The following is a 25,977-nucleotide window of genomic DNA, read 5'->3' as shown; positions in this document are numbered from 1 at the left end:
TGCAATGTTCCTTGAGAGATTGTCGGCTTACAAGAACCTTTCCACACTCTCCGCAGGTAAATGATGATTTAGTTCTAAGATTGCTATGTTTCCATATGTGACCATGTAATTTATTTTTCATGTCAAACACTTTTTTGCACAAGTCACATGAGTAATTCCCAGGGATGTGTATTTGTTTGTGACTATAAAAAGTTGAGTATGTAGTAAACTTTGCATTACATATCTTGCAACTATGTGCATATTCTTCTGTATGCTGGTTTTCATTATCTTTCAAATTAAATCTTGAATAGAATTCCTTATCGCAAAGTTGGCATCTAAAAGGTGTATCTTGTTTGTGCTTCCTCTGGCGAATAACTAGTTGTGCTTTTGTTGTAAATGACCTCTCACAGCTTGTACATTGAAACTGTTGTTCCTTGTAGTGAACTCTTGTGTGGGTTTTAAGACTTGATACTGTTTTTAATATCTTCGAACACAGTGTGCAAGGAAAATTCTGTTCATTATTATGAACCATATAATGGTTTGTAATAGTTTCCACATTTCTCGCACATGTAAGTTCTTTTGTGCTTGTTACTCTTCGTTGATTCTTTACTGCAGTTATTGACTGATTTCTTTTCACAAGTCTCAATTTCTCTGTTGTCTACTCTGGAAGTTATAGTATTTCCAACTTGTTGCTCAGTGATATCAATTGCTTTTGATTTTTTACAAGTTTAATACTTTTGTAGATAGCCTGTAAGTATTTTCCGTGCCATAAGTTCCCCAGAAGAAAAAATACAAGTTAGATGCATGCTATTGTAAATATACACACATAAACACAATTTTTACTATTTTATGAAATCTTTAATGTCTGCTGTTGTTGTTGATTTGGTTTATTTTACTTCGTCCCTCTGCCACTCATGAAGGTGAGGATGAGTGACAGCATGATGAAATTAATAAAGGCACCTCAAAAAGAACACCCATGCCGAGACCACATCTTGTAGGATTTAGTTGTTACGACTTTGAACTGACGGTTGAATATTGTAATGATTCAAAGTTACATATTAACATTTATAAATAATCTGAACAAGTACTGGGTGATTAGAATTCAAATCCCCCTACTCAAGAGCTCTCTGGAGCTTGTTCGGAGGAACAGATTGTGATGAAACTTGGTGTAGAGGCTATACAGACCATGGAAAATGCCGAAGGAAAAAAGTTAATATTTTTGCCATTTCCTGTGACGATGTTAGAGTGTATGAATATAAAGGGTTTCCCTATTTTAATTTGCTGCCACTCAAAATTACAGTGACTGGCATTTTAGAAAAATGGAGCATTAATGATCGCACAAAAGTTGTCACTTAGACATCATACCAGAAATAGAAAACATGTCTTGGAACTGACCATTGCCTACACATTGTCTATGCCACAACAGGAACACAAGTCAAAGTACACCCGTCACATTATCATCCTTCGCCGTTTTCTTACTCTGACTGGGTCGGCATAGAAGTCAAGCCTCTCCATTTTTTCCTGGACTTCCACCACTCCTTTCTATCCATGGTGTTCCAATCTTGTCCTCTTCTCCTAACACTCTCTGCTATCTGCTCTTTCCATCGACATCTTGGTCTCCCCCTTGACCTTTCTCCCACTCCTTGTGCATTGTAAGCTCTTACTGGTAGTCTTTCTGCACCCACCCTTCTCATGTGTCGAAACCATCTCATCTGTGCCTGATCTATCCTGTCCTGGAGCTTCACCATACCCACTCCCTGTCGGAACTCCTTGTTCTATCCCTTCTAGTTTTCCCCAATATACACCTTAAAAAATTCATCTCCACTGCCTGCATCTTTCTTTTGTCTCTGTCTGTCATTGTCCAAGTCTCTGCTCCTTACGTAATTATTGGCACACAGTATGTGTTGTAAATTACCTTTTTGCATTTCATAGGTACATCCCTGTTCCATATTAATCTTCGTACACTTTGATGGAGTTCACCCCCCATTTATCCTCTTCTGTTTACCTCCTCATCTATTCTTCCACCTCTCTCAATTATGCTTCCTAGATATTTGAAGCTCTCCACTACCTTCAACTCTTCCGTGTCCATCTTTATTCTTGGTTCATTTCTCACTCTGTTTCTTATTGTTATTAGCACCTTGCTCTTTTCTGCACTGAATTTCATTCCAACTATCAAGCTGTCTCTGTACTTCATCTTCCCTGTTTCCCCATATTACCATCAGCGAACAACAGGGCCTTCATCTCTTCCTATCTTCTTCCCCACCTCTTTGTTAATTGCATCGATTGTAATTATGAAGAGCAGATGAACACCTGTTTATCTTCAACAAATATGGCAACTTACTTCCACCTTCCAGACAGAAAAATATATCTATCTAACACCTGCCTGTAGTTGCTATGGTTACATAAATTTGAATTTGATATCTGCAAACTCCTGTACCTGAAATTTGCTATCATAAACATGTATAGCAATGAAATAAATGTCCTTTGTTGGAGCACATGCTACAGTATTCCCATTCTAAAATACATTATTTATCTTACCCAAATATCAAACAATTTACACGATTAAACTGGAATATTATTAGATTACAATTAATTTGCATTGGGGTTCTAGTTTATTGTGTAAACAGAAGGACGTCTGTTTTATACTTGTAAAAACTGCATGTGTGTTTTTCTCTGTAAGTGTTTATTTAAATTTTAATGGAGAAATAAAGCACATGTGAAGGCTGAAAAGAAAAGAAAATGTGTATTTACCTTAATAAAATGACCATGCAAATGTAAATGCAACATTTCATGCAGTGAATCTCATTAAAAACATTGATTGGGTGGTTGGTATGTCACCGAAGTAACTAAACACACAGCCGGGCTGAATTGCACTGGTGCCACATACAGCAAAAGCTAAATAAGAGGGGGACAAAAGTTGCTGGTTCCACTGCACTGTCTGGCAACTGGGCTGCGTCAGACTGACCTCTCTCCGGAGGCACTTTTGTGCCATCCCTGACCTTTCTAGCAAATACTGTCAGTTTGCATCTCATGGAATTCAAAGACCAACTCCACAACGAACTCTTTCATTTTCATAAACCTCCAAATACGCGGGGTTGTGTTCCAACGACGTGGTGACAGCGCAAACTTCTGCCTAATTTAATAGCCATGCGCTTAGAATCAAAACTCACCGATCAGTCAGCACATGCTATTAAACACAATCATAGCGGAAATAAAATGATAAACTGAGATTTTGTTATGAAACTCCATATATTTTTCAGATGCAATATATTACAATACCACGTGCCTGAAATAAACATTTTGATCCTCCGAGACCCGAATAATTTGTATGCAATGAAACAGCTTCTACATGAAAATATAATAAATAAACTTCAAATAACAATGATCTTTACATATTTTTCTCAACCAAGATTTAATACAAAAATCACTATATGTATGTGAATTTAATCACACCAGAATTCAAAGATTTCAGTACTTCTCGTGGCTTCTCTTGTGGTATTTTAGACTGTGGGACTGAGTGAATCTTTTGTTACAAATGTTGCAGGCGAAAGGTTTCTCTCCAGTGTGTGTTCTATAGTGTTGCTGGTGCAAAACATTTGAACGGGACTGTTTCCCACAAATTTCACATGTAAAAGGTTTTTCTCCTGTGTGAATTCTGCAATGAACCTTAAGTGATTCTCGGCTTAGAACAACTTTTCCACACTCTCCACAGGTAAATGACAATTTAGTTTTAGGACTGATGTGTATCTTTATGTGTCTCTGTAAATTAGTTTTCAGGTGAAACACTTTTTTGCACAAGTCACATGAGTAATTCCCAGGGATGTGTGTTTGTTTGTGACTATAAAAAGTAGAGTATGAAGTGAACTTCGCGTTACATATCTTGCAACTATATGCAAACTCCCCTGTATGCTGGTTCTCATGATCTTTGAAATGAAACCTTGAATAAAATTCCTTATTGCAGTGCTGGCATCTGAAAAGTGCATCTTGTTTGTGCTTCCTCTGGTGAATAACTAATTTTGCCCTTGTCACAAACGACTTCTCACAGCTTGTACACTGGAACTGCTGTTCCTTGTAGTGAATTCTTGTGTGGGTTTTGAGACTTGTTGCTGATTTTAAAATCTTTGGACACACTGTGCATGGAAAATTCTGTTCGTTATTATGAACTGAATAATGGTAAGACAAACCAGTTAAGGTTTTGTAATGGTTTCCACATTTCTCGCACATGTAAAATCGTTTGCGCTTCTTACGCTTTGATGTTTGTTTATTGTAGTTGCTATTAAATAATGATTTCTTTGTATAATTTTCAGTTTCTCTCTTGTTGCCACTGGAAGTAGTATTATTTCCAACTTGGTGCTCTGTCACACTCATATCTATTGCCATGAGTTCCCTAGAAGAAAAAATACAAGTTAGATGCATGCTTGTGGCAAATGTACACAAACATTAATACAGATAACAGTGAATTTTCTTAAATCTTTAATGCATGTATAATAGGACTAAGCAGTTACCACTTTGAACTGGTGATTGAATATTGCAACAATTCTTAATTGTTCAGATTATTTATATTTTTTTTTACTATGCATATACAAGAATTCAATTGTGACTCCCAGAGTTTTATGTCCAGGTCCTTGTGAAGCATATTTACCTCGAACGTCTCTTTACCTTGGGAGACTGGGGGTGCACAGGCAACTCACGCTACCGTGCTACAACGTAAACGTACATGTTACATGAAGAGTGGCCCCATGAACAAAAATTATGCAAATGGATTGTGAAAATCTTATTTAGTGATGCTGTTATTGTTGCATTTAATACAAACAAGCGTGGATCAAATGAATAGATGCACATTAACTTTTTTCGTACTTATTTATGCCTTTAAGTTTCATTTAAATCTGACAAGTAAACAAACAAACATTTTCACTCATGAACTGTTTGTGCACTTGGCCTTCAATTCTTGCTGGCCAGCTCCTCGAACAATAGCGATACAATAGCATGCGGCAGTCATATTACAAATAATAAAAGAATCTATGTTCAGAAACATACATGCTCTGGAAAAAATGAGAATGCTTGAAAAAAAAAAAAACAACAATAAAAAATATGCTGTGAGCCAAATAAAACTCACATGGCATGCAGCATAATAAATGATTCTAGTGCCATGTGAGTTGCATATGACTCACCCACATGAAATAAAATACATTAATTAAAATAACAATTTTTCATCTAATCATCAAGAAATATATTGCTTTCAACATTTTTATTATATTCTCGTAATAAAACATCATGGCCCCAGGGACATGCACTTTGTCAATGCATGAAACATGACTTCGATGAGTTCTGATGATTTTCAACAATCGCATGTGGATTTTCCATCCCTTGCATTTGAACAATGTGTGTGTTGACCTTTACAGGTATGTAGCCCAATCCATGATTATCAGTTCAATCTCCATGCATAACACCATCTGCCATTTTGTGAAAACTGTCTCCTAGCAGGTGCACGGTAATAATGAGAGAATTATGAAAACTTAGTCATTTTTTTGATAGTCTGCAGTAAAGGTAAAGGTCCTTGTGCATGTCACACATGTCAAATGTCATGTCATGAAGACATTTAGGGTGATGTGATCATCATCACACCTGGCTTACTTTAACTGGCAGGGTTGCCCCTCAGGTACCCATTTACGAGTCTGGGAGGGTCTCACGAGCTGTGCAGAAACAGGGAAATGAAAAGTTCCTGGTCCACATCACCTGCCCCTGAATTTGAACCTGTGTCTTCCACATGATAGCCAGATGCTCTACCAACGGAGATACTGTGGTAGTCTGCAGTAATGCCAGTTTCTCTTAACAACACAGCATCAGTAATAATAACTTCATGAAACCCCAAGTCTTGCATGAATTTCTGACTAGGTTACAGTTTAACAAATATGAATATAAACTGTGCCCCATTCAAAACTATTTATATGTTGTTACTGAAAACTACCGAGACTGGCATTTATAAAAATGGAGCAGAAAGATTTAAAACAATGGCACACAAGTTATCACTTTTATATCAATAGGAACACAAGTCAAATTGCACCCATTTATCTTCAATAGTCGTGTTTCACCTACGTCACAAACTGTTGCATTGTGACTTCGAGCAGCCATGATTGAGGCCAGTTCTTGTAAGCATACGAAATTCAAGTGGGTGGGCGGAAGATACTAGCACAGACATTCGTGATTTGAAAGAAACGTGCAGTTGGTGTAGATGTAATGTAATCTACGTGGTGGGTATTTCCTTGCAAACGACAAATAAAATTGGCTGCAAACATGGCAGCTGTGCACATCATGATGTCACATGAAACCCACCTATAAATACAGCAATTTACTTTCATCTTCCAGACAGAAAATTCTAGCAACACCTGCCTGTTGTTATGATTACACAAATTTGAATTTGAAATAAACAAATTCCTGTACCTGAAATTTGAAATCATAAACATCTATAACAAAGAAAGAAATGTCCTTTGTCTGGTAGAACTCATGCTACTATACAGCTATTCTAAATTATCTTACTTATTTTTCTTACCTAAATATTCCACTACAGTTTATCGAACAATTTGCATTGAAAACTGGCTATATTACAATTAATTTACACCAAGGCTCAAATTCATAATGCACCAGAAAGAAGTCTGTTATATGAGAACAAGAGGAACGTTAAGTCCCAAAATGCGGTTTTCAGTTTTGATTAAATAAGCTCCTCCGAAGAGCTCTATTTGGAGTGAGATCTACATATTTCCACTTCTAATCCTTAGCAGTAAGGTGGAGTAATGAATTTCCAATTTACTGATTCTTTTTAGGAGTCAGACATACTGCTAAGAATACATTACTTCCTCTTTCCTGTACATTTGATAAATTGGGGTTATGGCCCTCTGGATCTCACACAATGATGTGTTTCCTCTGTAATGGACATTTCCACTCAATTTTTTTTACAACAATTTTAAAAACTACACCCTGGAAAAATGACCCCAGCAAGTTCTCGCCTTTCTCTGCGTCCAGTTTAAGGCAGAAACGAGACTTCCAAAGTTGCGAGGCTAGCGTTGCGCTGAAAACACGCCGCTGCCATGTTACTACGTCACTCTTTAGGGAGAGCTCGTTTGTCGTCTGCTTCGAGCGTCCAGTTCCGGATTGGTAGCCCACGGTGAGCGAACACGTGCAGCAGTTTTACAAATCTGTACCGATTTAAATACTGGAAGAAGGAGCGACAGGAGAAAGGAAAGCTATGCTTTGTAATGATCATTCTTCTATGAAATATCCGTGCTGCTCACGTGCAAGGTAAATGGAAGGGTTCAGCTGCGTGTGTGTTCTCAGGCCATGCGAAAAATATTGCTTATAAAATTGGTTGCTGACCAGACACTCCAAAATATTTTTTAAACTTATATTTATCGATATTTACCGTAACCTAAGTAGTGCAAAATAGGAATTTTCACATTCTTCACTTTATTTATGAAGCCTATTTAACTTTCTTTTCCATAAAGCAATTTCAGTTTGTGTTCCATTTCTGTTGCGCAAATTATGATCAAATATTTTTGTGCAGTTAAGAGAAAATGCACTGAGAAGATTACAGTAGTTGCACAGTACATATCTATACTTAGTTTATGTATAATTATTACAAGGAAATAATGTGTATAACCATGGGCGTATTTAAGGGGGATTCAACGGGTCCAACCCCCCTCTTTTTTAGGTTCACTAAAATTACCAGTTTCCTTGTTCTATCCGCTTGTTCATAAAAAAATCCTTCGGACTTATTTCATTCTCCTAATTAGAGACGTATAGGACGGGATACGGATGGGAAGGGAATTTCTGCGATAAGAAACTGATTTGAGACTGTCAAATCACTTTTTTTCCCCCTCGAATCATATTAAAGAAATTTGGTTCTTAAAAACGTAGTGACACAAGATGAACAGAAAAGTATCAATACTTCGTGACTACAAACACACAACTTTGTCGGCTCCAACATCCCCTCCCCCCCATGCTCCCCAACAAGCTTCCGGCCAGCAATGTCCTGGATTTTCACTTACGAAATAAAGCAACCATAATCATACCAAAAGTTGATCCACCCCCCCCCCCCCCGTGAACTATATATACGCCCATGTGTATAACAATATCCCATACTGAAATAGTACGATATAATTATTTTGAATTTTGTACTGCGAAAAAAGCCGCCTCATCTCGATACCCCGAACGCATTAATTGGTTGGTTCACAACTTCACCACTAAGGATCCTATCGAGACGAGACATGGCAGCCTTGGTCTCGTTCTCGTTGAGAGTTGTAAATATCTGTCTCGTGTTTATTTGTAAATGTCTCATTGACAGTCTCGTCTCAATTTATAAACATCCGTCTCGGTTTGGGAGGGCAATTCTCGTTCTCGTCTCAAGTCTACAAAAATATAGAATTAACAACGTATGCAAAGGCTTATCATTATAAATACAAAAAAAAACTATCTTAATATATATATATATATTTTGACTCCTCGTTTCGACGGTACAGCTCTCGAAAACTAAATATTATCCTGCTTATATATGCAAACCAAACTGCAGATTCAGAATTATCAGGAATGAACTGGCGTTGTAATTATTATACACAAAATTCATGATTTATCTGAGGAAGTCGCATGTTCCCGGTTTGACTCTCGTCCTGAGCATGACTGTTTCCTTGTGAGTGACATTTCATTGAACTGGAAATTGTTACATGGGAGGATGTTTGCTCGAGACTTTGGGGACAGCTAGGGGGATGCTTCTATTGTTAATGTTAGTGTTGCTCACGAGACGAGGCATGTTCCGTCTCGTCTCATAAAAGGAGATGGGACAAATGAATGTTTTTGAAATGAGATGGGACAGAAGAAAAAGTTCGTCTCTTATCATGGCAGGTTGGGTGATACTTAGATTGTGCAGTTGGTGGTAGTGTGTGTGTGTGGGGGGGGTGTACTCGTGCACCCCGACTTCGAATACTGCTTGCAGTTATTCATCTTCATTGTAGCGATTAGCCAAAAGTGGGAAGAAATGTGATGTTAGAGATGATACATAATAAATTAACCATGCCTTCTCATCGTTGCGGTTAAAGAAGTGAACGGACAAGCGACGTAAAAGTAGGCTAAATACAAAAATTTGCAATATATATATTAACTGAAGAAAACTGTCATATACTGCAGGAAATTTAAAAACTCACCGTACCTTTTTATACCGTATCACCTCTTATATTGCAGAAATTGGCGTGTAAACCAGTGTGTTCTAAAAGTATTATCTTAACATTTGTGAAGAAAATATTATGACGAAAATAATTGTAATTCCAGAAAAGGCATTCCTATAACATTAAGTTCTTGCCAGTCAGAACTAACCTATGTATTCGCAATGAACAAGGCTGTTTACGTGTTCAGCCATTGACTGTTACAAGGTTTGCTTTGTCACCCTAATGGGAAAACCCTCTACCGAGTGGCTGAATTATACTAAATATAGTATACTGCTAGGGCATAATTCATCTCCAAGAAATGGAGCACAGATTTTTGCACTGGAAGTTGTAAGATACTTGTTTTACACAGTAACAAGTGAATTTTCTGTCGCTTCCGGGGCTCATGGTAAGTTGACGGGACGAGCAGAAGCCCCGCCTGCACGCATTTCTAAGTGATGACGTCAGAGGACCTCCTGTCTGTGGAGAGGACGTTTTCAAATCCGTGACGTAGTAGGTGAATTTCAGCGGTGTTTGAAGGCGTGTTTCTCGAGAACCGAAACAAATATCGCCGAGATATTTTGCACAACTCATGTTTATGTCATTATCTGTAAAATGAATGGATTTAAAACGTTTTTCATGTCAAAGTGGAAATGTCCATTGCATATACAGATTTCCATGCAAAAATAAAACATATACGAAGACTGGAAAGAAAATATAGTTTATTTACTTAAATACAATGACCACAGAATTGTAAACACCCAAAGAAAGTTCAATCACATATCATCTTCCGTAAAATATGTTTTAGGCATAAATGCTACAATACAAAAGAATATAAAAAAATCTATACTAATCCGAATCTTACATCTTGTATTTTTATAATGGGATAAGCACAAAATTCATTTCATTTAGGTGAAAAACAGAAATGTAGCATTCTAGTAATAAGGAGTGATAAGTGTAAATATGAAATGCAACTGAATAATATTTACTAGTATCCTCAAGTAATAAATATAAAATGAAAGCCAAGTTATAGGAAATCTCCATCTTCCAAATTCTGTACATTCTTGCAAAAATAAAACCTTTTCCTGAATTTGAAATAAACAACAACATACACAATCCAAAGAGAATGAACAAAACATTTAAGGCATTTAAAGAAAATTTGATGTTCAAATGATTGGGAGAAATGTTAATGTTGAATTGCTAAAGTACTTCTCATGAGTAACGATAAAAAAATATATCTCCATGGAATACTGTTAACTGATTATAATTATTATTATTATGGTATTTTGAACATCTCAGTGCAAGTCACCCTGAGAATAGTTATTTCACTTTGACTGCTTTTCTCAGTAAAATTATCATGGAAAATAATTATAATCAATAAATTAGGTATTCATGGTTGGTAGCTAATGAGAAAAACTTATTTTTACCAATATGAATGCAGAGTTGTAAATGAAAACAATAATATTACTTTATGATGAAAAGATATATCATGTACAAATTTCTCAAAATACGCTAAACATTGTCAACTTAAGTCAAAAATTCTCCTGAAGTACAAAGAAAATTAATATTTACATCAAAAGACACATAAAATATCACTTATGTGTTCGCTTGTGGAATGTTAGATTGTGACCCTGAGTGAATCTTTTGTCGCATATGTCACAGGCATAGGGCTTTTCACCTGTATGAGTTCTAAGGTGTTCCTTAAGTAAATTACTTGAACGGATTTGTTTTCCACATATCTCACATGTAAATGGCTTCTCTCCAGTATGAATTCTTACATGTGTTTTAAGCGATTGATGGCTTCTCACCAATTTTCCACACTCCTCGCATGTAAATGATCGTGGCACACTGTTGTGGCTCAACATGTGTTTATACAATGCTCTCTTGTTGTTGAAGGTTTTCCCACACATGTCACACGAGAATACCTCAGGATTGTGAGTATTCATATGAGTGTAAAAAGTAGAACGAGATATAAAGCTAACTTCACAGACTTTGCAACGGTACGTATGTTCCCCCGTATGTTTGTTCTCGTGGTCTCTAAAAACATTTCTTGAATAAAATGCTTCATTGCAGTACTTGCATTTGTATGATGCATCCTGATTGTGTATTTTTTCATGCAACTTTAAATGGCGTCTTCTTAAAAATGACTTCCCACACCTTGCGCATGGAAACCGTTGTTCACTTGTGCTGTGAATTTCCATGTGTGTGGCTAGGCTTCCAGGTGCTAACATTTTAAAGCAAATCTGACATGGAGCCTTAGGTATACCTTCATGAACACGTTTATGAAAACGTAATCCTTTCTTTGTTTTATACATTTTGCCACATGTCTCACACTGGCAAACTTGGTGATTTCTTTTGTATGAAACACTATCTGATGATTGATTGTCATCTTTTATCAGTTCCTGTGGGTTCGCATTTCCCTTGCTGTTATGTCTACCTATATTTTCATAATTTCCTACACCAACTACTTCTCCTTCTTGCACTGTGCCAAAAACCATGCTGCTGCTGTTGTGACTTGCTATACTGTCCCCATCATCTTCAACAGTATCAAATTCTTCTCCCTGCTCTATGTCATACAGTGAGTTCTTGCTATTAAATTCGATCATACAATCAAAATCACTTTTAATAGCACCATTTCCTCCTTCTTCAACCATGCCATATACTGCATTCTTGTAGTCATCTCCAGTTAAATTTTCTGCATCAAATCCTTTTTCTGGTACTGTGTCAAGTAGTGATTTTTTATTTGGTTTATCATCTGTTCTGAACAAGTGGAAACATCCAGAGACGATACTCCTTGCTATAAGTTCCCTAAAAGACAAGAAAAATTGAAATGAAATTGGTGGCTGAATTTTTTTAATATTCCATATATATTTTTTTATATGTGCAGCATACATGCCTTAAAAACATTACCATGTACTTCTTTTTGTACTATAAATATGGAAAATCTAATTTCAGCACATTGCAATACTGATTCGAGCAGAAAAAACACCAATCAAATTAATACAAAGCATGACGTAGGGGCATCCTGCACTGTGGCTTTGGGTTTGGGCTCTGAAACGCAAGCTGGTTCGAGCCTTCTGGGGAAAAGCTTTTTTCTTGACATTTCGTACAGTGTATGTCACCATGAATGAAGAGCGCAACATAGTTGTGGAAACCTACAATGACTAGGTGTTCGTCCTGCTAACCACACATTACCCCATAACTAGTTGAACGATAAGCCACCTCTGCTGAGGCATGTGGGAATGAGGCTGGCGGTCGATAAGTAAACCCTGGACCTCAAGGGCTGTTATGCCAGAGGTTAGTGTTATTATAATGTAGGAGCAGGAAACGTTGAAATTAAAATGAAGTGCAGGTAAATGTATGTTCAGAAGATAATTTTACAAGCTATCTGCATGTAGGTGGCAGATCTACTTTAAATACTATACTACTTTTCCGGATTCTCTGGAGTAGCAACGTGCAGAGGGGTAAGCTTGTGGGCGGGGCCAGACAGAGTGGGGAAGGGTGCAGGATGAAAGCAACGAAGTGCTGCGCGGTATAACGGCCTTAAAGCTAAACGCTTTCTGCTGCCAATTTCTTATCTTATTCTCAACAATGGCCAGTCAGGCCCGTAGTCAAAAAATTTATGTAAGGGGGGGGGGGTGAAGTTAATCCTAGAGGGGAAAAATTTTTAATATATTGTGTCGCATTGGCAGCTATAGCAGGGTACACAGAGGCACTTGCCCCCTCCCCCAAAAGAGATAAGTAACAGAAACTGCAACAAACAAACAAACAAAAAAAAACTTCGAGCAACATCAAATAGCAATATTTCGATAATGACCTTTCCAGATTGCCAAAGAATTTAGAATATTGTATAAGTTTAACATAAATAGGCTAATAGGGACTGTATGTACTTGATATTTACAGGTCGATAATGTTAATAGATGATTAATATGTACCAACAGCTTTGGGACTCTCTGTCTCAAAACACACTCATGTACTGTTTTACCACTTCGTTCAAATAGGTTCTCGAACACATTCAACACTATGCGGCGCTCTCCTGAATGCAGAGTTCCCCTAGACTTCCGAGCTGACATGTTTACTACGGAACTACTGGACCAAGAATGAGCAGTTGAATCGCACCCTCCCGTGGATGCCCCTCCCCTCCGCGCGGTCATTGGACGAGGCACACACCCTTCAACATGCGCCGAGAACGCGTTCTCTTACTCCAGAGAATCCGGGAAAGGAATATAGTAAAATGTGTACTACAACTTCCTCTTAAATATTATTAGCATCGAATCCTTCTCCTTTTTCTTTCTACAATCCTTTTGTTTGCAAATGTGAGTGAAAAAATTAAACATCTCTGGGGTGTACAAAGAAAAAAGTTTATTTTCAAAATAACGAAGCCTTAAAAATCAAAATACACTTAAAAAAAAAACATTTTCATATTTGCCTAGCTCTTCTTTTGTACATGTTTTAAACAAAAAATAATAATAGCACAACAAGATTTGAAAAATACAGATCTACACTAAATACAGATTCGAACAATTTTTAGAAAGTTCTGTCCAATAATCAGATAAGTTCTAAATAACTGATACATTTTGAAAGTAGTAGATTTCGATGTCCAAATTCGTTTAAATGGTTAAATATGTTTACCACAGCATGAACTCACAGTTTATTTACACATGGATCAGGAAGGAATTAATGCAGTAATGCTGTGCCAGTTGTGAGGCATAGATATTTATTTAAATAATGGGTATTAGTAAACTTAAGAAACATACATAAAAATACATTAAACAAAACATAATTATAGGAAATTCCCACATTCCAAATTTTATAATTTTTAAAAATAACTATTTCTTCTCAATTTGAAATATACAAAATTAGTCATTTTTGACAAAGATGAATAGTTATAACACCATTAAGCCTTGTTTCCATGATTATGAAAAAATTAAATATGCTGACCAAGGCAGTAATTTATTTTATTAAAAAACATAAACTAAACGTAACGTTTCAACCTTCTAGCAAGGTCTTCTTCAGACTCTGTATCAAGTACAAAAGTCTGATACATTTTGAAAGTAGTAGATTTCGATGTCCAAATTCGTTTAAATGGTTAAATATGTTTACCACAGCATGAACTCACAGTTTATTTACACATAGATCAGGAAGGAATTAATGCAGTAATGCTGTGCCAGTTGTGAGGCATAGATATTTATTTAAATAATGGGTATTAGTAAACTTAAGAAACATACATAAAAATACATTAAACAAAACATAATTATAGGAAATTCCCACATTCCAAATTTTATAATTTTTAAAAATAACTATTTCTTCTCAATTTGAAATATACAAAATTAGTCATTAGTCTTTTGTACTTGATACAGAGTCTGAAGAAGACCTTGCTAGAAGGTTGAAACATTACGTTTAGTTTATGTTTTTTAATAAAATAAATTACTGCCTTGGTCAGCATATTTAATTTTTTCAAGATGAATAGAAAAAAATTCACTGCATGTTATAATTTGTTTTAGAAAATTTCAAATTAAGCAACATGAATGCAATATAACATTGATACTGTTTGATGGTAAAATGATTCATCACCTTCCAACTTTTCAAAATATTTCTTGCTTACAGCACTCCAAATATTACTACTTGCAAAGAAATTAACATTATGAATTTCAACATATATACCAGAAATTTCCATGGTGTCAATAACAGTTATGTAACAAAAAAGAACAATATTATTTGTGATTTTCTTGCGGAATGTTAGACTGAGTCTTGGTGAATCATTTGTTGCAAGGTTTGTTTCCTGTGTGGGTTTGAAGTAAAGTGTTCCATATATGCCACATGTGAAAGGCCTTGCCCCCATATGAATTCTGATTCAAGGTTTCTAAGAATCTTTCCACACCTGCCACATGTAACAGTTGAGCTGAAAAGTTCGTAGGCTGACTCATAGATGGCGTTACTAGAATTAAATCCATGTGATTTTTACTTAGTACTAACCTTCAAATGATACGTGTATAAATTTCACAGCTGCCGGATAATTAGTTCGTGAGATATAGCATTGTGAGTGAAGCAGCTTTTGTTATTGTGAAAAAATGGATAAAAAATAATTTCGTGTGTTAATAAAGCATTGCTTTTTGGCGAAAAAAATACTGTTGAAGCCAAGGCTTGGCTTGATAAACATTATTCGGACTCTGCACCAGGAAAATCAACCGTTGAGAAGTGGTTTGCTAAATTTAAACGAGGCGAAATGAGCATCGAAGACGATGCACGCAGTGGACGACCCAAAGAGGCTGTTACCGACGAAACATCAAAAAAGTCCACAAAATAATTTTAAATGATCGTAAAGTGAAGTTGATCGAGATAGCTGAGACTTTAAAAATATCAAAGGAACGTGTTGGACATATTGTGCATGAATATTTGAACATGCGAAAGCTGTGTGCAAAATGGGTGCCGCGCGTGCTCACAATCGATCAAAAGCAACAACGTTTTGATGATTCGGAGCAATGTTTAGTGATATTCAACCGTAATAAACACGAATTTTTCCATCGATATATTACAATGGATGAAACATGGCTCCATAACTACACTCCAGAGTCCAATCGACAGTCAGCCGAGTGGACTGCACGTGATGAACCGAATCCAAAGCGTGGAAAGACGCAACAGTCGGCTGGCAAGGTTATGGCATCAGTATTCTGGGATGCGCACGGTATTATATTCATCGATTACCTCAAAAAGGGCCAGACCATCAACAGCGATTATTACATAGCGTTGTTGGAGCGTTTAAAGGATGAAATCACGAAAAAACGGCCCCATTTGAAGAAGAAAAAAGTGCTGTTTCATCAAGACAATGCACCGTGTCACAAATCAATGAAAACGATGGCAAAATTATATGAATTAGACTACGAATTGCTTCCCCATCCACCATATTCTCCAGATCTGGCCCCCAGTGACTTTTTCCTGTTTGCAGACCTTAAAAGAATGCTCGCTGGAAAGAAATTTAGCACTGATGGAAGAGGTAATCGCCGAAACTGAGGCCTATTTTGAGGCTAAAGAGAAATCGTACTATAAAAATGGCATCGAAAAATTGTATGACCGCTATAATCGTTGTATCGCCCTCGAAGGCAACTATATTGAATAATAAAATCGAATTTTGTCAAAAAAATATTTTTTACTATGTTAGCCTACGAACTTTTCAGCCCAACTGTTAAATGACTGCCGCATGCTGGTGTGCATCACCACATGAGGAGACAATAATTTCTTTGCATCAAAGTTTTTACACTGCAACAGGATGTTTAAGAATTTTGAAGTGCCTCATAATCTTTAAACCACAATAAGACTTAAACCAAAATAGCCCTATTGTATATTTTCACATTTTTGTGTCTATCATTAATTTGATAGTGCACAGAGGCTGAAAAAATATCCTAAATGTGCGTTTCAATTGAAACCGATATGAATTGAATTGTGAATGTAAACATTGACATTTCTTCATGATGAAATGATACGATGCACAAACTTCTCAAAGTATGTTATACACATTACCAACTTAACATAAATTCTTTTCAAGTATCAAAATTATAGTTACAGCAGAAAACATGTACATTATTACTTATGGGTTCGCTTGTGGAATGTTAGATTGTGAGCCTGAGTGAATCTTTTGTCACATATCTCACAGGCATATGGCTTTTCACCTGTATGGGTTCTAAGATGTTCCTTAAGTAAATTTCTTGAGCGGATTTGTTTTCCACATATCTCACACGTAAATGGCTTCTCTCCCGTATGAATTCTTAGATGTGCTTTAAGTGATTGATGGCTTCTCACCACTTTTCCACACTCCTCGCATGTAAATGACTGTGGCACACTGTTGTGCCTCAACACGTGTTTATACAAAAGTCTCCTCTTCTCAAAGCTTTTCCCACACAAGTCACACGAGAATACCTCAGGATTGTGCGTTTCCATATGAAGACGAAAGGCAGAACAAGATATAAAATTAACTTCACAGATTTTACAACGATAATCACGTTCCCCCGTATGCTGGTTTTCATGGTCTCTAAAACTATGTTTAGAATAAAATCCTTTGCCGCAGTACTGGCATTTATATGGTGGATCTTGATTGTGTTTTTTCTCATGATTCATCAATGATGATCTGTCATAATATGATTTGTGACATTTTGTGCATGGAAAATTTTGTTCCTTACCGTGACGTAGCATGTGAGCAGCTTGACTTGAAGGGGTTGCTAGTATCTTTGAACAAAATTTGCATGGAAAACAACGCTCTCCATTATGGATATGTTTATGATAAACTAAGCCAGTTTGTGTTGTGTACATCTGTCCACATATCTCACATTGGTAACTATTTTTGCGCTTCCTTCTGCTTGGTATTTCTTTATTGTCCTTCTCGGTCTTCATCATTGAATTTAGCTGTGAATCTGCACTTTGGATGCTGCTATGGCCAGATATACTGTCAGTATGATACCCCAGAACTTGAGTATCTTTTTCTCGTTTTTTATAATTTCTTTTTGTGCTCCTTTTCTTCTTAGAATCTGCCTTTGGTTGCTGTAAATTTACGCTATTTTCGCTGCTGTGTCCAGCCACATTGTCAGTATTATTTCCCTCAGTTTCAATTACTATCTCTCGTTCTTTATAATTTATTTTTGTGTTCTTTTTCTTCTTAGAATCTGCACTTGGTTGCTGTAAATATACGCTATTTTCGCTGCTGTGTCCAGCCACATTGTCAGTATTATTTCCATGAGCTTCAATTGCTTTTTCTTGTTTCTTATAATTTATTTTTTTTGTTTTTCTCTTCTTAGAATCTGCACTTGGTTGCTGTAAATTTACAACACTATTTTCGCTGCTGTGTCCAGCCACATTGTCAGTATTATTTCCATGAACTTCAATTACTTTCTCTTGCTTTTTATAATTTCTTTTTGTGTTCCTTTTCTTCTTAGAATTTGCACTTAGTTGCTGTAAATCTACACTACTTTTGCTGCTATGGCCAGCTGCATTGTCAGTATGATCTCCAACAGTAACGGTTCCTTTTTCTTGCATTGTATCATACATTGAGTTTCTGCTGCTGTGTCCAGTTACATTGTTAGCCTCATCTGCAGTAGCATCAAATTTCTTTTCTTGCACTATGTTATACACTGGTTCCTTTTTGCTCAGCTGTGATATATTGTCATCTACATCATCCCCAATAACACTGGTTCCTCTTTCATGCACTGTGTCATGCATAAAGTTGTTGCTGTTGCATGGTGTTATACTGCCAGCATCACATGCTGAGTTCTTGCTGTTCTGTTCCGTTAACTTCTCACTATCCTTTACCAAAACATCAAATCTTCTTTTTTGTACTGAGTTGCTGTAGTGTCCTTCTATATCGTCAATATATTCATCAGTGGCATAAAACCCTGCTTCTTGCATCGGGTCATATATTGATTTCATGTTGTTCTGTTCATTTAAATTGATACCATCATCTCCAATCGCATCAAACTCTCCTTGTACTGTGCCATACATCAAATTCTTGCAGTCACGTCCCGTTAACTTATCATCACGTCCTACAGCACATCTTTTGTCTTGTTCTGAGGCAAGTAGTGACTTCTTCTTAGGTTTATCGACTGTTTTAAACAACTGGAAACATCCAGAGACGATGCTCCTTGCAATAAGTTCCCTAAAAGACAAGAAAAGTTAAAATGAAATCCTTGGCTACGTTAGAATGCATACAATCATTTGCTATTGATACATTTCTTAATATCTGTACACTTTCTCCACAATAATCATGGTTAAGAACTCGCTTTCTTCCTCTGCACTAAATAGATATTTTCTATTGTACTTTCATTCTCTTTTTCTCTCTCTACAATGTCTTAAAAAGTATAATTTGCTGTACACATTAACTCCTTAGAGAAATTTAAAAATAAAAAATAAATAATTTTACTACGCATGTTGAGATGGGTATCTTGGAATCACCACAGGGAGATTAAAAGTCATTCTGAATTATTATATATTATTATTTAACATGCTCATAAAAATATACTACCTAAATTATGATCATTGCAAGTGAAATAAATCAATGTCCAAATATTAACTTTTTCGAGTGGCAATCTCATTGTAATGTCATTTGTTTTTGAACCTGTTGCTTTTTAAATATAGGTTTAAAACACTGATACTGAATCATCATGCTCTCATTTCCCAGGTTAAAATCAAATCAAGTGTGTAATCTGATACAATACAGCATGTTATGCACTGAAAACTCCACAATTTACGTGGAAACACAGTTGACTATTCAGGGTGGCCATTCTAGGACCATGATAAAATTCAAGTGTAATTTCCGGTTTTCAAGGCGAATTATCCAAATATTCAAGGATAAAGCAGATGTTTTGTCTATTTCAACAACAGCATTATGATTTATTCCCTGCTCTACAGTATCTACAACCGCAATGTGACAGTCTATTGTAAAACGTACTCGTGGACATTTTTAGAAGGCAACTTTTAATCGGTCAACTGGTTCAGGAATTATCTCAGACTGGGAGAGAAAATCAGCAAATGTAAATTAGTTCTACACAGTGTAGAACCTTTTCATATTTAAAGCATTTCAATTGAGTCCAGGAACCTCTTTTCCGGATCAATTTAAATACAGTCTAGGAACCTATCCAGAAGGAATTTAAATTTGGTTCAGGAACCTTCTTTCCTGGAAGAATTTAAATTCGGTCCGAGAACCTTTTTTCAGGAATGATTAAATATGGTCTAAGAACCTTTTTTCAATTAAACAATACGCAACTTGGACCGAATTTAAATTGTGCGAGAAAAAAGGTTCCGGTCCTTCAGCGGAACCAAATAGAACCCATTAGAATTTATGGATTCCTGGACCATTAAGAACCCTGCTGGAAAGTATGAACAATCACAATTCAAAACAAATCTGAACTCCAAATCATGTAGTCAAAGTGGATTATTGCAGTGGAATATTACATATTTGTATTTTTCTTTGTTTAACGCCCAAGTGCAAACAAACATTTGGCATTGGATGAAATTGATGAAGGACACTCAGAAAGGAACAGACGTGCCAAAATAAGTACTCAAACCTAGAACCTTCAGTGGCAAGATTGTGAGACTATCACAGACAGCTGAAAATGATTGATTGATTGATTTGGTGTTTTAAGTCCACTTTATGCACAGTAATACTAATCTGGACTGGACCTACAGTTTAAGGTGTGATCCGAACCACTATGTGCCTCCACCAGGTATCAAACCCAGAACCCCTTGATTACAAGGTGACAACGACAGCTGAAAATGATACCTACCATAATATGACTATCACATTTACTTCATATCTAGGGTGCTTGGCCCTTAAGTCACAATCTGTGATTCCCTATTGATTTCATTTAAGTCACACTGAATCAATTACAGAAAATATTATTATTTTATACTGGGCTAAAGACTCTGAGTAATGGTCCAACATATATATATCATGTTTGTAAGGTTCAATATTAAAGGAAGAAACATAAACAGTCTTCTGTAAAACTGCATTTTCCTAAACAGCCAATATTTTAGAACAAAACTCTGTCAGATTGATTTAATGGAATATCCATACTTTGACATACATAATATTCTGGACAACTATTAATGACCAAAAAGGCTGTGATGCTCAAGTACTGGTCCTGGTGGAAATCAATAAGAGTATCAATATTACTGTCAATTCACAGTAATACCGATTCAGGTTCCACTGTATATGCATGACATCACGTTTTGAGAGGTAAAAAAAAAAAAATCTCAAGAGGCACAGAGGAAAAGAATTTATTTTCCCAAACAAAATCTTATAACTGCACATGTACACAGTCAGGTCTAAACTAACTTCTGGCAAGCATGCATCAGACACAAACTAAATAATCAAATACACAACATAGTTTGTAATGAATTCCTTTAAGCTTGTAAAAATAACATGTGCTCCAAACTATTCACAAGAAAGTTTGTGCTTCATGGAAACACTACACATGTTTCGTCAGCATGAACATGGATTCCATTTATCTACAAATCCATAACATGTCATTGTAGTCACACCATATCCAAAGCATAAGAAATAGGAATATTTCAAGACATTTTCCACTGTATTGTCACAATCTATGGAGTTCTCAACGTGACTTTATTTATAAACTGAACTCCAGTCATGTACATGAAAACGAACTTGAAATTTCACCTAGCAAGCAGTTGAATATACACCAAAGGCATAATACAATTTCAGGTATGTTTATGAAATAATTTGTACCAAAAAAAATTGAAATAAAAGAGCAATTTGAATGATTAATGATTGTAGTCCTGATCTTCACCCCCTTTCAGTGTAAGAAGAAGAAATTCCATGTAAACTTTGTGCTTTTGAAGTAGTCCCATGATTATAGTTCCCTCTCAATGCAGTGTGATGTCATTTGAATGAATATCTAACCTAGCAGAACACACATACAAACTTGTTTTATTAACTAAACACATATTTCTACCAAGTGAGAATAATACAATATATTTAATAACATTTAATACAGAAGTGATGCATCTGAACTAGTTAACGTGTACACATTTTATTCATAATCTCAACAATTCATTCTACAGTATACTTAACTGGAGTCTTAAAATTGAGAAAATTACTCTCTAGTTTAAAATGGTATACTCTAGAAAAATTAATTGAAATGATGGATTCTTAAAACATCAATACGTAAATACTATTGTTGATGGCTCTTCTTATGGAATGCTAGATTGTGAGCTAGAGTGAATCTCTTGTTACAGATTTTACAGGAATAAGGTTTCTCCCCAGTGTGCGTTCTACGATGCTCTCGAAGTAAAGTTGTCGAGCGAGTTTGCTTTCCACATATCTCGCAAGTGTACGGCTTCTCCCCCGTATGTATTCTGTGATGTATTTTGAGTGATTCACGGCTTCCAAGGACCTTTCCGCACACACTGCATGAATATGATGCTCTAACTTCAATGTGCCTCTTCACATGCTCAAACATCAACTTTTTCGTAATGAAGCATTTTCCACACAGCTCGCAGGAGAAGTTCCCGGGAATGTGCTTTTGCTTGTGCGTGTAGTAGCTGGAGTAAGAGGTGTAATGCGCATCACAGACTTGGCAGATGTAGAAATGATCTGCCGTGTGTTGATTCTCGTGATCCTTCCAGTTGGATCTCGACTTAAATTTCCTCTCACAGAACTGGCACTTATATGGTGCATCCTTTCCATGCTTTAACTCGTGGGCCGTCAACTGTGTTTTGCTCGAGAACAACTTCCCGCAGGTTTGGCACGGAAGCTGCTCTTCCGTGTTATGCTGCCTCATGTGAACTTTGAAACTGCCAGACGTCTTGAGTACCTTCGAGCACACTTGGCAAGGAAAGTTTTGTCCCTCGTGGTGGAACCGTTTGTGGTTCTTTAGACCAGTGTATGACGTGTATGTCTGTTCACATACGTCACATTTCAATGTCCTGTTCTTATGATGAACATTGATGTGAGCGTTCAAACTGCCTTTTAGCCTATAACTCTTGCCGCACATATTACATTCAAAAGGCGTTTTGACCTCTCCAGCCATAGTTTCCTTTTCTGAACTTTCGAGTAGCATATGTGGGTCTGCATTATTACTGCTTAGGCTCTCTGCTATATCTCCGGCACTGAAGGTTGAAATGGTAATATCCAGCTCTGGCATTTCATTCGTCTCAGATTTACATACAGCTCTGAACTTTAGAAGGCATCCAGCAACAATGCTCCTTGCTAAAATTTCCCTAGAAGAAAGAATACATGGAAATATTAAAGAAGTTGTCATTGTTATTCTTCTATTGAACACTTAAATATCAATGTTTAAATAATCATATTTCCCTACACCATTAATAAACATTAATATTTTTAAATACCAGCATAACTCTATCACAGTTTAAAAACGAATTCCAATTCTCTCCTACCGTGCTATCAAGCCAACTTCTGGCATTACAATACCATCCTCACTCCTTACGATCCTTCATAACATTTTATGCAAATTCCTGTTCCCACTAGTCACCTACAGACAAGTGAAAACTAGTGTTACTATATTGCTAGTTCACCTTAACGTTCTATCTTTTGACAGTTATGATGCTGTGACAATTAAAAAAAAAATCTCACGCTATGTTCTGGTAACACCACTGTGTTAAATGCACCACATACCACAAAAACAGCATGACGAAAAAGATGCTAAAACTAGTCCTCAATTGTCAACTTCCTCAAGTCATCAATAGGGAACTAGTTTGAAGTTGGGCAAGAGAAGGGCATTGAAGTGGTAACCCGTTTATCTGCCACACCTCTAGTTAACTTGCTTATCCTCCATCTCCAAATAGTTCCCAGAGAACTTTGGGAAGTAGTAATAAAAACTCAGAAATAGTATTTGTCTATCTTTTGTCCTGTTGCTTCCATGTTGTGTTGAAAGAAAACTAGGCATAATTCGTTTCATTTGTTTTACTTCGCTTCTTGTGCCACTTTTGGCTAATTTGCGAAGATAGAGATGAGTGATGATACGATGAAATTGATGAATGGACACTCGCAGACATTCATGCCTAGGCCAGGATTCAAACCTGGGAACCCTGGCATCGTAGCACGGGGGCTGGCAAAACGAGGCATAAATCTGTGCAATGGACTAATTCAATTTCTCATGTTGTTAAAAGTAAGGTTTTTACTAAAGCCCCCCCCTCCCCCTCAGAGAATCTAGTTTGTGAAGTATTAGCTTTCCAAATATTAGGAGAGAATTCTCAATGCAATAATTGATATTGGTACGCCCAGTTTGTGACCTCTCTGTAGATTAGGGCGGAGTTGATACTGATGCCAGTGGATTGTTTGGATTTAATTTTAGTTATTTAGCATCGCTTTTCTGCCACTCTTGGCTAATCGCAATGAAGAGGATGAGTGATGATATGATGAAGATACTGCACTCAAAGAATAAAATCAGTGACAAATCTATCTGCCTGGTATGTTAATCTCTACATTGTTAATGCTTAATTTATTTTGCTTCGATTTTCTGCCAATTTTGGCTAATCACGAAGATGAGGATGAGTGATGATATGATGAAACTGAAGGTACACTCACAAAGAGTACCCATGCCTAGGCTGGGATTCAAACCTGGGACTTCTGGCATCAAAGCACTATCAATATATGTACATACACTTAATATCTATGTAAGGTTCAATTATATATTGTTTCCTAAATTGGATCATAAGCTGTGTACTCTATTATTGTGACATGACATCCTGTAATTGACAAAACCATGGATCAATGTAATCCTTAAGGTGAATAAATCAACCAATTGTAATATGCTGTGCTAGCCACTTCACCATAGAGGTTGGCCGAATGTGTTGGTACCAGTTAAGAGAAAGCACCAGTTCAGATTTAGTAACAGATATCAGCTGATCCTGTTTCGAAATTGGACAATCTTGCAGGGTCCACAAATATGTCAAGAGACATTTTCAGTCTAGATATCAAATAAATTATGCAAAATGCATATTTTTCTGTCATTTTGGCAACAGCACTGCAGGATGAAATTGATTTTGTGAATAAATAATTATATTATGAGTAACTGTGAATATTTTAAAGCAAAATTGTAGTAGTAGATTAATACAGTTCCAATATTTTAAAAATATTTTGAAACACAGTAAATTGTTTTAATTTCCACATCAAAAACTATGGAAAAAATGTTTTCCCCAAACTGCCACATATATAAAATAACTCCTAACATACAAGAATTTCATAACTTACCAAATAAATAATATTAGATGTATTTTCAGATTTTTCCAATTTTTCGCATTTTAAGTTTTTAGCTACTGTCTACTCCAGAATATATAATCAAAGTTGGTAGTCTTCTACACGTTCTATGATGAAATAACCAAGCAGTCAATCATATTATTTCAGATATGACCCATCAATAAATAGTAGCACAGATGAACTAAAATTTTGTGACAAAACTTGCTTAAGGTATGAGAGAGTACTTGCAAATTTCAGATACTTTTACCTTGATTATACGTTTTGCATTCAACTGTAAGTACGTCCCCTTTCTATGTGAGTGACTATCCATCATCATGGAGATTATTCATTGTTTTCAAAGTGATAGCAGCCAATTTGAAATCAACGTATTATGTCATCCAAATTTGTTCATTATCTCCAGTATTAATGTTAAAAAGATGACAATTCACTTTAGCTTGTATACTCCTGTTCAGATAAAGTAGCACATTCAACTGTTGAACCCTGTAAAATGTGCCATTTTATGAAAACAAGAGTGTACTGTAAAGGTAAGGTATTATACCAGGTGGTCCACATATAAGTAGCCTGGCCGGGTAATAGCAGAGACAAGCCTATAATTGTATGTGTAACTTGCAGTGGATCAGTCGGTAACGCATCTGACTACCATGCTAAAGGTCCCAGGTTCGATCCCCGGCCGGTTCAAATCCAGAAACTTTTCTAATGTTGGAAGCGGCCCTGGCACCCATCCAGCGTGGAATGACATGGTACCGGGGGGAAAACCCTGGGGGGGGGGGGGGGGGTAAAGACAGTCAGTCAGAGGTGTGATGCTGATCACATCACCCCCACTCCCCCTATACGCCTTCATGGTGTGGTGCTAAGCACAGGGTAACACTTTACCTTTTTTTTACTCTCTGTTATTTAAGTAGACATAGAAATATGTACACAAGCAATACACGTACTCATTTATGTTTTAATTTAATTGTTCATAAGCATTGTTAGTTGCTCATGGATCTGTCAAATGCCTTGTTAAAAAAGTCATGTCGAGAAGATGGTGTTTTCCCTGCAGCAGCGAATTGTGATAGTGGAAAAATATGTGCGGACGGTACCCAGGAA

At 36.5% G+C, this 25,977-nt stretch overlaps 1 protein-coding gene across 1 annotated transcript; it reads right to left on the bottom strand.

Moving 5' to 3' along the window:
• Positions 1–21,841: 21,841 nt before the first annotated feature.
• LOC146003783 (uncharacterized) lies at positions 21,842–24,991 on the bottom strand. Its single transcript, XM_083142198.1, has 2 exons — positions 24,883–24,991; positions 21,842–22,889 (listed from the first exon to the last, which is right to left on the bottom strand). Exon 2 carries the CDS (start codon positions 22,811–22,813, stop codon positions 21,842–21,844), a length of 972 nt encoding a protein of 323 aa, XP_082998324.1. The 5' UTR covers positions 22,814–22,889; positions 24,883–24,991.
• Between the last annotated feature and the right edge of the window lie 986 nt (positions 24,992–25,977).

Source organism: Lepisma saccharinum, chromosome 20 (assembly GCF_977018435.1).
Source record: "Lepisma saccharinum chromosome 20, izLepSacc3.1, whole genome shotgun sequence".
NCBI classification, from domain to species: domain Eukaryota; kingdom Metazoa; phylum Arthropoda; class Insecta; order Zygentoma; family Lepismatidae; genus Lepisma; species Lepisma saccharinum.
The sequence above is the reverse complement of the archived record's forward strand: the minus strand, read 5'-3'. Positions and strand labels throughout refer to the sequence as shown.

Excerpts from the sequence above, each read along its gene's own strand:
- LOC146003783 (XM_083142198.1), bottom strand. The coding sequence starts at position 22,813 with ATGCCAGAGCTGGATATTACCATTTCAACCTTCAGTGCCGGAGATATA.